The following is a 13,814-nucleotide window of genomic DNA, read 5'->3' as shown; positions in this document are numbered from 1 at the left end:
TCTGTGGCTAAGCAAGACTCTTGAAAGTGTACTTTTACATGACTCTTCAGCACATTCGGAATTACTCTAGCACATTAGGATCTCAGTACTTCAGTCAATCTCTAATCAAGAACTTTACTGATATTTAAATACTAGTTGAATATTTTCTCAACAGTCAAAATAATAAATGCTGAAATAATGAACCCACACCATCTTCACCAACTTTAATAATTTCAGTGAAAACTTGGTTTGCCTACCTGCCCTGTTGATGTCAAGGCAAGTGAAGACTGGCTCCCAGCACAAACTTTTCGAATAAACATTCCTTGTAAGGCTTCTATAACTTTAGGTTTATATACTCTATTTGTATCACCATGACCAAGTTTGCCTACAAAAGGAGGAAACATAAGTGGAAGGTATTCTCAATACATGAACTACGACAATTGAAGTACCCAAAAAGAATTCTTTTTGGATTTCCAAAAATGTCAGAGTATATTTTTAAAATTAAAACATACTACATTTTCATAAAACCTATTCTTTTTCAGTTGCAGTAATAGAAGACTTCAGGAAACAGATATTTATTATAGCATATTTAAAAATTGAAATATTAACTCCATATATTTACACTATTCATTGCCTGCTGTTTAATTACTAAAGCCTTCCAAAGCACTAAGCCTTTTCAGATTTGGCAAAAAAAAAAAAAGATTAAAAAATTTCTCTCTCCTACTTTATAGACTTGAAAAAACCCAACTTTTCTGCATTTTTTTCCTAACAGCTGTGTGCATTTGTGTAAACATTAATATTTCTATTCCCTTATTCCTCCTTTAGGTTTCTCTTGAAAACAGCTATCCATCTCCACAACTTCACCATTTTCAATCAATGTCCTCAAGAACAAGGACTGTCAGCAGACCATGTCAGTGTGTTGACAGAAAAACATTCTTCAAAAGTAAAGAGAGAAAACAAAATCAAATGTGAAATATATTCCAAAGACTGATAATTTCTACAAAGGTTATGCTTTGATTCATGTTGGTTTAGCTTTTCTACAACAATATTTTAGTACCACATTATTAATATCCAAAAGCCAAATTGTTTATAATTTACTGAAAGAGAAGAGCAAACTCCAATACTTTGTGAAGGTTAAGATGCCTGTCCTGTTAAAAACTGGTTTTTCAACTGAAATTACAGAAAGAGGGAGACAGAGTAGCGGGAACAATTCTATATGCGCATGTCAGAGCTAGCTTTCGAATGAAACTCAAATTCCTACCCAGTTCTACTAACCACGAATTTGATTATGAGATTTCTGTACTCTACATTTCCCTCTCTTCTCACACTAGGCTAGGAGGCAATAATACAGCAATTTTAATCTGAGTTTTGATTTTTATCTAGCAGCATAACTAAATTTAGCTAAATACAGCAATAGTAGAAAGTGAATGACTGTCTTTGACAAAGCATCTACTGGCAATGAAGCTTAGCAGCCCTTCGTTTTTAAGATGGGATCTTCAAGAGGTAGTTTAAATGCAACAGTTTCTAGTACATGAATACAGTTACTGCCATATCCAATAAGTGAATTTATTTGAAAGTTATCAGCAAAGCATTTTTTCCAGAATTGTTTATGCATTCATTGAGCTTTCTGCTCTGTGAAACCTCTCTTCCTTCTGCTAATCTGTTTTTTAAAGTCTATAATCTTGCAGTTAAACTTCAAATATTGTATTTATATTTTACTAAAATCCTTCTCTTGAACAGCTACCAAATAACAACAACACCTCCCCGCCCGCCCCCCCACCCCCCCCAAAACTGCAAGTAAGGAGGACTGAAGCTATGAGGTAAATGGAGTAAGATGAAAATTACTATCAAAATGTTAGTTCTACGTACCATTATCTCCTCCTCCAAATGACCATACTGTTCTCCCATCTTTGGACAAAGCTATCGTGTGTGAACTGCCACAGGAAACCTCTCCTACATTGCTAATATCTTTTACTAAAGTTGGAATGTTGCGGCTGTTGCTGTCACCATGACCTACGGAAAAAAGAAAAATATAGTTTCTTTTTGCGAAGATTTAAGTTCTATTTGTGGTTTGTAATTTCAGTAAGATTTTTGCAAAACCTGTACATGTTGTGATTATCACAAATGATAGTTTCTGCCCATTTTTTTGAAGAGTTTGTAGTAAGGTTTGGAAGAGATCTTTAGTAAGGTTAACAAACATTTCATTTTTATAAGACACACTCCAGAACACTTATTCATACATTACTGCACTAAATCATAAGACTATTTTCTACCTAGTTTAAAAGAAATAAAAAGAATTACTAGTACAACTGCCTTTAACAGTAGTTGATTAGGTAGCTATACTACCTAATACTGGGCAGCAGGTAGCCTGAACAGCACAAGGAAGCTGAATAAAATAAGGGCACACTCTTACTACTGTCAATACAAGCATACATACTGCACAAACAAATAAAACCAGCAAACTAGTTAGTTTTACGCAGTCACAATTCTAACTGGTCCTTTCTGCAGAAGCCCAATACATTACAGTATCACCTACTCCATAATAAGCATGAGTTACATGTCTAATAAACTACAGAAATTCTGCAGATATAGAAGAAACATGGGGAACAGAGGGAAAAGAATACTACATGGTATCCATAACTGATGAAATGTGCACAAGTTACTATGACCTAATTAAATGCCAATTTTTAGCAGTGCACTGGAACTCACCATTGCACACTCCAAGCTCCCCAAAGCACATAAAACCCCCACATTAACCTAAAACTCAGTGAGAACGTTTCAACAATTCCCCACAAAATTGTGGGTTAAACCTCTAACCCCGTGTTTTTTTCTTAACAGCAGGGATAGGCTCAGCACTTCTACTGGTTACCTCGAAAACTGTGACAGTTTAAGTTGTAAAACACCGACCTCATCTTCTGCCCCTGTCAGTTACTTGCTTTCACCCCTCTACTTGGCGATCATGACATTCAAAGCAAAGACAGCAGAAAGGAACTAAAGCCCAACTTGAAGCAATTTTCTATGCAAAATCTGTTGGTTCAACTGAACCTGCTTGACAAGGGCGATTTTACGTCAGGCATGCCAGCTGTACAGCAAAGATGATGAAATAGACAAGTGAACTTTTAGCAAATAGAAATACCATGGTTTTCGTTTTAGTTAAATTTAACTTTTTGGACGTATTAATGTAAAATGACATTAAGCCATTCTGGCAAACTTTATGTCAAGTATCCTTATTAGTACCACACCAGAATCAGACCCTTGATATTATTAGCCAGTTATTCATGACTGTTCAAGGAACCATCCTACCATCACTAGATCATGTTTATCTAGAATTCCAGTTTATTTTGAATGTCTACTGTTTACATTTAAGTGGCAGTGGCAATCATATATAGTCTTATGAATGAATAAAGGCAACTTTTCCTGAAAAGAAACATTTTTTAAAATAGAATCTTTGTAAAGTTAACTGCATTAAAATCTTAAGAGTCACTGCACTAGTTTTAATACAGTCACCTATATACACACACCTGCATACATGTGTGCATGTGTATGTGTATTTAGAGGGGACAGTAAGAGAACAAGGCATATACATGTGTAGTATCATTACCAGACACAGGAATTCTTCCAAAAGCATCTCATGAAATTTTAAAATTACCTAATCTTCCAAAGTCTCCTTCTCCCCATGTATATAGCTCTCCATCTTCTGTAACAGCAGCACTATGTCTGTATCCAGCTGACACACATACAACAACCTACATTACATACAAAAATAAAAATAAAGTTTTTATACAAATTGAATAGGAAGTTTGAAAGCTTACAAAAGTCAAGTTTCAGAAGCAGTCTATGTAAATCGACTTGTTCACTCGTGTGGAGCAAGTACATACATAAAGTAGTCTCTGCAATTTTTTCTATTTAGTATTTGGTAAGTGGAAGTCAGTACAAAAAGAGACATGTTTATATATAAAAACTGGTCATGATTTATTTATCAAGCAAATTTAACATAATGATATCCTAGTCTTACAGCAGCAAAAAGAAGCATCAGTGGATGTTTAAAACACTGGCCAAAACATAGACAGATAGGGAAGAGAAGGCCTTGTAGGACAATACAAAGCCACTTTTCAAATGAAGCCACTAAGAAGTTGTATATGAAAAGTCCTCATGTTACAGCTAACAAAAGCAACCATCTCCTGGAATGTCACCGCAGTTCAGCAAAAGCACATGAGCAAGTTTTACTCTTAAGACTATGAGAAGGTTTCCTGACAATGCCATTGTCCCAATCACATACCTAAAGGCAACCGTAAGTTTTAGTGCTTTGCCGAAAGCAAACCCAGCTTCAAAGAGAAGTTTAGATAAAACACAGAACTTTTTCTTAAGATTTTATATATTTCAAATTTTACACAATATCATAACTGAACAGAACAAATAAAAGGTGTTCTGCTATACAAAACATACCTTTCCTTGCAGAGGACCCTGAATGAGTTTGGGATATTTCTGAGTTGAACTGTTTCCATGTCCCAGTTTTCCATAGTCACCGTCACCCCAGCTGAAGACTTCCCCTTCTGTTGTAAATGCTAAAGTGTGACCATCAGATCCTTTTGAAGATGACACTTTTTTAATAGACCTATGAGGCTCAAAAGTCAATTTTTTCAATGTGGACTGATTATTGGAGTCACCCAGTCCTAGTCTCCCATAGCTGCCTTTACCACAGGCTCTAACAGAACCATCCGTAGAAATAACAAAAGTACAATATTGTCCAGCTTCAATCTATAAACAAAAAAGTTAAAATAATAAAAAAGAAAGATTAGATAAATGTAAAATTCACATATAGGTCTAGGAGTCTGTATTTTTAAACAGAATGTCAAGGTTCTTTACGTAACTTCTTCATATAACATAATGTAAAAATTAAGGAGAATTTGGACTTCAACAATGAAATTCAAAATCTTGGAAAATATTTTATGAGTAAATGTACTTTCTTGAGGTAAAGGATGAAAATAGTGATTAATCTATTTTATTTATTTGCCTCTCTTCTACAGACTACAGAACTCGGGCTGCCTTCAGATCTCCAAGACTCATGGATGGAATGGGCAGTCTTTGAAGGCATCTTAATTTCTGAAGATTAAAAAGACAAAGTAACAGCTTGATAAAGCAGGTTTTGCTTAATTTTAACCAGCACCACGTGGCAACATTACAGAAACATGCCAAATGCTAAAAATCCACTACCATTTGAGACTATGCATTTTAATTACATAAACACCAAAGAAATAAAACTGAAAGTTTTTAAGAAAGTAAGAACTCTATTGGGAAGTCAGCACACAGCTGAAGAATGACCTAATAGCAAACCAACTACCCCCTGCAAAAATTTCCTATAGGAATCTTAACACACCATAAGTTCAAAGCAGGTTCAAATCTGAAGCATAAAGGCACTGCATGTCCACATCATAACACAACACAAATCAGGTTGTGGACCGCATGGTGACAGCCCTGTTTACTGCGAATTAACTTAGAATCATAGAATTGTTTAGGTTGGAAAAGACCTTTAAGATCATCAAGGCTAACCATAAACCTAACACTGCCAAGTCCACCACTAAACCATGTCCCTAAGCGCCTCATCCACACGTCTTTTAAATACCTCCAGGGATGGTGACTCAACCGCCTCCCTGGGCAGCCTGTTCCAATGCCTGACAACCCTTTTGGTGAAGAAATTTTTCCTAACATCCAATCTAAACCTCCCCCGGCACAACGTGAGGCCATTTCCCCTGGTCCTATCACTTGTCACTTAGGAGAAGAGACCAGTACCCACCTCTCTACAACCTCCTTTCAGGTAGTTGTAGAAAGCAGTAAGGTCTCCCCTGAGCCTCCTCTTCTCCAGGCTGAACAACCCCAGCTCTCTCAACTGCTCCTCACAAGACTTGTGCTACAGACCCTTCCTTCACCAGCTTCATTGCCCTTCTTCATAAAGACAAATCCTACAACTTCTTCATATAAACAAATCCTACAAAGATCATCAATGAAGGTTGAAGAAAAAATTCTTTATGCCAGTGGGAAATCACATAAATATGTTGTATGGGTGTATACAGTAGGGTATACTGTTTAAAGAGTAACTCATTCATTCAGATCACTCATTCCACTCTTGTGTATCAGTGTTTTGTTTAAACAAACTTTTTTGAATGCATAAACTTGCTTTCTGATACCTGGTCCTGAAGTCCACTGGCATATAACATGTATCAGTGACGTCAATAGAAACAATTTCAGAAAATGTACCTAAATTTTGTCTAGTGACCAAAAAAATGCTTTCACTTAAGTCAACACTGCAAAGCCAATATAGTAACAGAAAAGCAAACTATTCTATTCTGTGTCGTACATCAATAGAAGTGCACAGTTGCAACTGCAGAATCTGTGACTGAGAGCAGAAAGAGCATACTGTGTATTGATTTTCAGAAAGCTAATTAAGGTTGCTGTGCCAGCACTTAGCCCGGTTTGGACTTTTAAACTAGGCAACCTTGGTGTGAAATCCACCAATGGAAAAGAAGATCGAGTAGTTAAGATACCTTTTAAACAACAGTAAAAAAAACCCAAACCAACAAACTACAGGCAAGCAAATTCATCTCTGCAAGTGCATTTCATAGCAAGTTAGATAATTCAGTCATTCTCATTACATGGATATTGATCTGTGTGTGTCATTAAAAAAAACCAGAATGTTTTTTCCAGGCATCAATAAAAGTAGTGAGATATTTTCAGTCGAATAACTTGTGTGATTAGTTCTGAGCATCATACCTTCATTACAACTTGCCACTCAGAAACAAAGTGTTATTTTCCAATTTCATACTGTAACTATGAAGCTGTTAAATGTTACATAATGTATCACCATAAATGTCACTCACCGTCTGTGCATCAGAAAAACTTGGAGCAAGCTTGGGCTGAAGTATCTTCTCTTGAGTTCCTTCTACCAGTTGATGACTGCTGTTGCTACCCCAAACATACACTTCACAGGTCTCAGAAACAATGGGAGCATCACCCGTTTGAATGCTGTCAGGGCTGGCACATGTTCTTGAGTAGTCTGATGCCATTCGACAAACCTATTCAAATGAGAGATTTATTACACAGTAGCATTTTCATTTATTTTCATATAGTCACAATGTTTAATGCAACTTTAATTTCCCCTCAGTATGATTCTCTGCCTAAAACACAAATCATCCACCACCATATCATTAGCTTGCTCAAATAACTTTGTTTCTCTACATCTCAGTTTTTCACCTTTTTTTGCCTCCTTCTTCTACTCCAACTCAGTAGAGACTGGACGATACCCACATGCACACACCAGTCAGATGTGTGAGGGGGAAGTAAACTACAATTACCTTAACGTCAAGGTTCGTTTCAATACATACCTCTTCAAATAAACACAGAGCTGCCTCGTAAAGAGAACATAAGCCATCAGACGTTCTAGTTGGCTCTCTCCATTGACTTCGATCAGCGGATGATCCCTACAATTTTTAGATGTTGTTATTATGAGAAAAATACTTCCATACAGCAACAGTGCACCTGTACAAAATACATTAGGATTTGTTCTTATAGTTAAGCAACATTAAAAGCTCTTTCTATAAGCATAAGTAAACTACCTTTCTCCCCTGTGCTGTGATATCTGCATACACCTCAGGATAATAAAAATGTGACAAGTGCTAGTTAAACATTCTTATTTAGTCATTTTTGTGAATATATCTGGGTTTAGATTTAATTTTTCCTAATACTGTTTTGTTCTGAAATGCATGTCACTTGTGTTTAGTTAAAAGTTATTATTATTTAATTTAAAAATGACTAATCATAATTATTTTTGTGTTTACATATCTTCCACATTTGGGTCTCTAATTTTATATCTAGTCCAAAACCAACAACAAATAAAGTTGCCCATCAGGACATTCAATCCAATTCAGATCCTGCCACTGCCATGCTCTTCTTATTGTCTCCATTCTTTAAATTTTTTAGTTTTTAAAATTTATGTTTATTAGCAAGCATTACAAGCCTGAGAGGAGAGAACAGAATGACCACTTCAGGAAGAAAGTCCTTCCCTGCATCAGTCTGAGCATATGAGGCAGAAGCTTGCCACAGCTTCTGATTGCATATTATGCAATAATTTCATAGCTTTAAAAAGAATGTTCATCTAGGACCTGAAGTAAGCACTCAACACACAAAGCAGTGTGCCCTACATCCAAACAATTCAGCTCATTTTCTTATCACATTAATTTCTGAGGAATAGCAAAAATGCTAAACATCTCAAATCTTACTGATTCTCTAAAGATGTATAAGCAGAGGTCCACGTTAACTGGAGTGCAGGAATATCCAATATAAATAACTTTGAACAGGAACAAGGCATATCGAAAAACTTCGAATTCTAAGCAAATTCAGCAAGGCAAGGCTTAAAACCAGTTTCATACTTTCTAAGTTTTAAATGTAAAGTGCAAGTGCATCAAGTACGTCCTTGATTCTTTTCCTGAAGTTAGAGCATAATGCCAAAAGTGACAACACAGGGATTGCTTTGCTGTTTCATCTCCTTTACCTACGAGGAAATGGGTGGGCAAGGAGGAAGAGAAAGAGATGGTGGGTAACAAAGGAAATACTAAAAAAAAAAATATTTCACAAAAAACCCAACAACCCTTTTTTAATATATTAAGCAAACTATTCAGCAAACTGGCATTCGTTGCTGAGAAACTATTTAAGGTAAGAATGCAACTACATTTACAATGTAGAAAAGTCAAAGCTGGTATACCTACCAAAGATCGTCGCATCTGTGTTAATATACTCATAAAGCAATCAAAGCTGATCATCCCTTCTGGACTTTGCAGCAACTTGGTTTTCTCCATGGTGTTTACTACAGCTGAAGCACCTAAAGCCATTTCTATCCATTCAAGAAGATATCGCAAGGAACCTCGTTGGGCAGCCAAACCAAGAAGCAATTCAGAAGCTAATCTACGACCTAAAGTGTCTGCCCCAGAGTTTGGAATTGTTACTCCTTTAAGAAATGTTGTTACTTGTGATAAACAGTCCAAACCCATTGGTGGAATCTTGCTTTCATTTGCCAAAGATAAAGGTGGTAAAGAGCTCACAACTTCTATTGCAGTATGGATAACATCATTGCAAAGACTGAGGCCAGGTCCTGACGTGGGCATCATCCAACTTTGTCTAAGTAGTGCAAATAACAAGCTTAATCCAGTCCGAACCCCCATTTCTATGAGTGCATCTGTACTGGATCTAGGACGTTCACTGACAGAATGCACATCTGTTGATCCAGAACTGCTTTCTGGTGAATGCTGCTGCTGTTTCACCTTACCCTTATCATGGTATTTATTAGAAAGTGCATAGAAGACACGCTGTAACACAAGGAGACGTTTTCGAAGCGCTCCAGCAAATGGAGAGTCTGAGCACACCATCTTCGCCAGTGCCAGCTGGCTGCTAAGAAGGGCATCCAAGTAGTGGTCCTGTTCATCACTAGATAGAGATTCCCGCTCAAAATCTGGTAACTGAGGTCCTTTGAGGCACAGAACCTGCTGGGGCAATGGCACTACTTCTTTATTGCTGACTAACTTAGCATACAAGATAGAAACTCCCTCCCTTGTTGCAATAGATTCACTGTCTTCTGTGATCCAGGAGCTGTTTAGATGTTCAAGCCATTTCAGCTTCACAGGTGGGACCATAGCTGCCATGTTGGTTTACTCCTTTGCCATTAGTCCTGAAGATGAAAAAAAACTGTAAATAGGAGTGCAATATTATCTACAGAACTTATTACTCACAGTAGGACAAATCCTAATAACCCTTTCAGAAAGCACGTAGTAAAAGATTAATCACCAAGAATTGCCACAGTTCTACCATTTAACGCATGTAAGTGCTGCAACCTGGAATTCAGATCAAATACTAACAGAATAGTTTAGGAGTAGGATCAAAAAGGACATCCTGCAGATTAATTTTTATCTTCATTTTAAACAAGTAAGTACATGCGTATGTGCAACTTCTTTAACATTATGTAAGAATTTTAGTATGTCTGCATTTTCTAAATGCATATGCACAAAAAAAAACCCCCCACACAAAGCAGATTTAATTCTGCTGTGTTTTAATGAATATTCTCTAGGAAAAATAATATTCTCTTTACAGACAGCAAAACCGAGGACAAAGACTTCAAAAAATGCACAAGATCATACACAACTGTGTAGAAGTGAATGGAGTACCAGCGTAAACCTTCGTTTTACAGTAAATGAGGCTACTAATTCAGGCCATAACTAAGGGCTCAACCTGTCAAGCACATTTTTAAGTTCTGCTGTGACAAGCCACTCCTTCCCCTTTCTAAGGTAAACTAGAGATCTCCTTAAAATCCGTGTCAGAATGTTAAATGGAAACCAGGGCAGATGGCTTGACTGCTAGAGTAGCACATTATGTAGATTCTACCCAGTCAGTGAATAGGCTCTTCAGAGCCAAATACACATTACAACTATTCCAAGTAAATTTACAGTATCACAGATTATACATTACTTTATATTAATGTATTGTATAATGTGTGACTTTGAAAGTATTCAAAGCTTTTAGGGCAGATTTTTAAGGAAGGGATCACTAACAATATGGAGGTAAACAGAAAACTTAATAATGCAACAACACTAGTTTACCAGGAAAGTTCAAATTGGTCGCCAAACCAACTTGACAGCTTACAACATTCTTTCAAATCAAAGACATCAGTTAATTTGAGAGACCTTTTACTGCTGACAATTTTAGGAAAAAAACCCAACACATTATGAATCACGACACTTTTACATGGATTCAAACGCAATGAAACGTCATGATGAAAGTGCTACAAAATTCCTGGGAATCCTATGGTTTAAATGGGATTCCTTGCCACATACCACAAAGCTTTTTTTGGCTAGCGCTAGCCCCTGGAATACATCTCTCTCCTGACTTTTGCACTGCCTGAACTCAAGTCAACTTATTCAGCTGGATGGAAAGAGACCTTTTTCCCTTCTTATCCCCTTGAGAGACTCAGCAGGGTTTGAGTTCTGCACAGCTGGCCTAAAACCTCAGTTACAAAATCCATGTGTGAAACTTGAATGCTTTGATATTAAAACCACTTATAAGTTGGCTTAAGTGAAAAGTAGTCTCAAGGTTTACAATTCATTAGACGGGATTGCATTTTTTGTTCACTGTTTTAAAAGTCAAAACCCAAAATAAATCAACAGATGGAAAAGTTACACTTAAATTACAGACTATCAGACCTTTTTCAAATTTAATCTGAGTGCATCAGCTTTCAAACTGAACAAGTCCTCTTTGATCACTTTCAGAAGGGAGACTATAGTGTTGAGAAAGAAGATTATTTTCTCTACATAGTCCTTCTTTCAGGACGACACACCATAGGTGCATGGCACAGACAATATGGCAAATGTGAGTATGGCCTTGTAGTTCCCCAATGCTCAGTCACCGCAAGCCTCTTAACCATACTACTCAAAATGAAAGTGTACGCCATTTAAAAAAACAGTCGTCAGAAGGGTACCTTGTATATTCAAAAGCATACAGTATTATTTAGGCAAATGATGCTGTAATAAACTACTTCCAAAAATTAAGGTGGGTAAGTTTATAGAACTGTATGTTAGGAAGACAAAATTTGGAGGTAAAACATGGGAAAAAAATCAAGTTAGTTTTTAGTTATGTTTTGAGAGATCTTCTCTATCTTGAAACCAACAATGTAATATTTTGATTAATGAGTTGTTAAAACAATGACAACACAAAGTGCAGAGGCACCTCTATCACTGTAAATGAGTCACATAGGAAGAACCATATGTAGGTGAGAAGTAGTAAGATTAATAGCTTGAAATTTAACAGTAAAACATGCAAGCCTATACAACTATGGAATAAAAAGTTCTCCCGTAAGTAGAGAATCTATTGTGTGGACATTCGAAAGTAGAAGCATCTAGTCAATCACAGAAGGATCAGGAGTCATCATGAAAGAAAATACAATCCTGAGTAGCATTAACAAGCATTTCCAGAATGGTTAGGGAATGTTAGGTAAAGGAAGTATTTTTACACAATTTTATAAAATGCTAACCAATAGGATTAGCCAGCTGGGCTTCTACCACCTATATCCTGAACTCATTAAAGATTGACACTGGATCATGCAGAGAAAAAGATTATTCCTCTGATCTGCCCAAATAGAGAATCTAGCCTGAAGGTAAGACTAGGATTGTGGCTTTTCAGCACAGCAAATAAAAATAAATAAATACATAATAAAAAAGAAATAAAATGAAATCTGGTCTATAAATACAGCAGAGGAAAAAAGGGGGCGGGAGTGGCTAAATAAGCAAAAGGAGAATATGGGCATAAGAACAAATGGGTAGGAAACAATCACAAACGAATTTAAATTAAAAAACTCTGAAGTTTGTTCCCAGTTAAATTCCACAGTGAGTTTCTAGGAAACAGCTAACTGTTTTGAAATGGAATATAATAAATTGTGATATACAACACAGAGAATTTTTCTAATCTCATGTTGTCATTCTACTAGGAAAACATTTATTTCAGGCTAGCAAAAAGATCGTCTCTGAAGAGATAATGATAAAAGAATACGCAGAACAAGTGATGCACAATGCAATTGCTCACCACCCACTGACCAACACCCTGCCAGTTCCTGAGCTGCGGCTACACCACTGACACCACCACCACCACCCCCCGGCCAAGTCCCTCCAGTTTGTTGGGGTTTTTTGTTCAACATGACGTCATATGGTATGGAATATCCCTTTGGCCAGTTTGGGTCAGCTGTCCTGGCTGTGTCCCCTCCCAGCTTCTTGTGCACCTGGCAGGGCAATATGGTAAGTCCCTGACTTAGTGTAAGCACTGCTCAGCAACAACTGAAATATCAGTGTGTTATCAACATTATTCTCATCCTAAATCCCAAACACAGTACTATACCAGCTACTAGGAACAGAATTAACTCTATTCCAGCCCAAACCAGGACATCATTAAAATCAACAACATTTCTTAGTTATCATTTACACAACGTTCAAGTACTGCAAAAGTGTTGATAACGTGACAAAAAACCCCCTAATTCCAAAAAAAGCACTGAGCTTGAAAAACTTCTCTCATACAAGAACGCAGACTGAACAACTAGTTGAGTCCAGGGTTTGTCTAAGTCTGAGAAAATTTTAAAAAATTAATAAATAAAAAGAACACTCTGCTCCCAAAGAGACACTTGAGTTACTAATTTTAATGCTGGTAGCATTTAGAATTCCAATTTCTTCAAGAAGATGCTTGATGTTAACTGTAAATTTTGTCAAGCTAACGTATTTATAGCTTAATATGCAAGGACGCTTTTTCAAAGCAAAAGTGTGTTTTCAAACTGCTTCTTTTTAAAAGTAGTGTTGTTTAAAGTAACCCACAAATGCTTTTACCTCCTATTGCATAAAACAGATTTGTTTGACTCCTGTTTTATAATCATTAACCATGGGTTACATAGGTTCTAAATGATCATTTTCTGTTCTTTGACCCTTCATGTTCTCATGTATTACAATTTCACCAAAAAGCAATATAATATTTTGAAGGAGAGGTTTGTGTTCTTTGGTAGTCTGAGCCCTGTTTGATCTAATTTAAAACTAAATCTCTGGGGGGTGGAGGGCATGTCCCTGACACCTACTGAGGGGATGTGCTTACTACAGCTGTAATACTTGTACTGCAACAGATAACATACAATGCAACTTTGTTCTCTCTCTGACTTGACATGCCACACTTTAAAAAAAAAAAAATTAAAAAAATCAGAGAACTATACTACAGCTTTTCTGCCAATATACCCGCCAAAAAAGCACATTCTGTGCTATTAAACAGCT

The 13,814-nt window shown here is 36.6% G+C and overlaps 1 protein-coding gene across 1 annotated transcript in view; it reads right to left on the bottom strand.

The window, feature by feature from the left end:
• HERC1 (HECT and RLD domain containing E3 ubiquitin protein ligase family member 1) overlaps positions 1–9,668 on the bottom strand; it is an 86,865-nt gene extending 77,197 nt beyond the window's left edge. The window contains exons 1-7 of the mRNA XM_009816356.2: positions 8,739–9,668; positions 7,359–7,454; positions 6,855–7,049; positions 4,426–4,737; positions 3,629–3,725; positions 1,849–1,992; positions 237–364 (exon numbers count right to left, since the gene is read on the bottom strand). Coding sequence (XP_009814658.2) covers positions 237–364; positions 1,849–1,992; positions 3,629–3,725; positions 4,426–4,737; positions 6,855–7,049; positions 7,359–7,454; positions 8,739–9,668 — 1,902 coding nt within the window. The remainder of the gene's footprint in view (positions 1–236; positions 365–1,848; positions 1,993–3,628; positions 3,726–4,425; positions 4,738–6,854; positions 7,050–7,358; positions 7,455–8,738) is intronic.
• Between the last annotated feature and the right edge of the window lie 4,146 nt (positions 9,669–13,814).

The sequence above is a fragment of the Gavia stellata genome, chromosome 13 (assembly GCF_030936135.1).
Source record: "Gavia stellata isolate bGavSte3 chromosome 13, bGavSte3.hap2, whole genome shotgun sequence".
NCBI lineage: Eukaryota > Metazoa > Chordata > Aves > Gaviiformes > Gaviidae > Gavia > Gavia stellata.
Note: the sequence above shows the minus strand (reverse complement) of the source record. Positions and strands in the feature narration are given on the sequence as shown.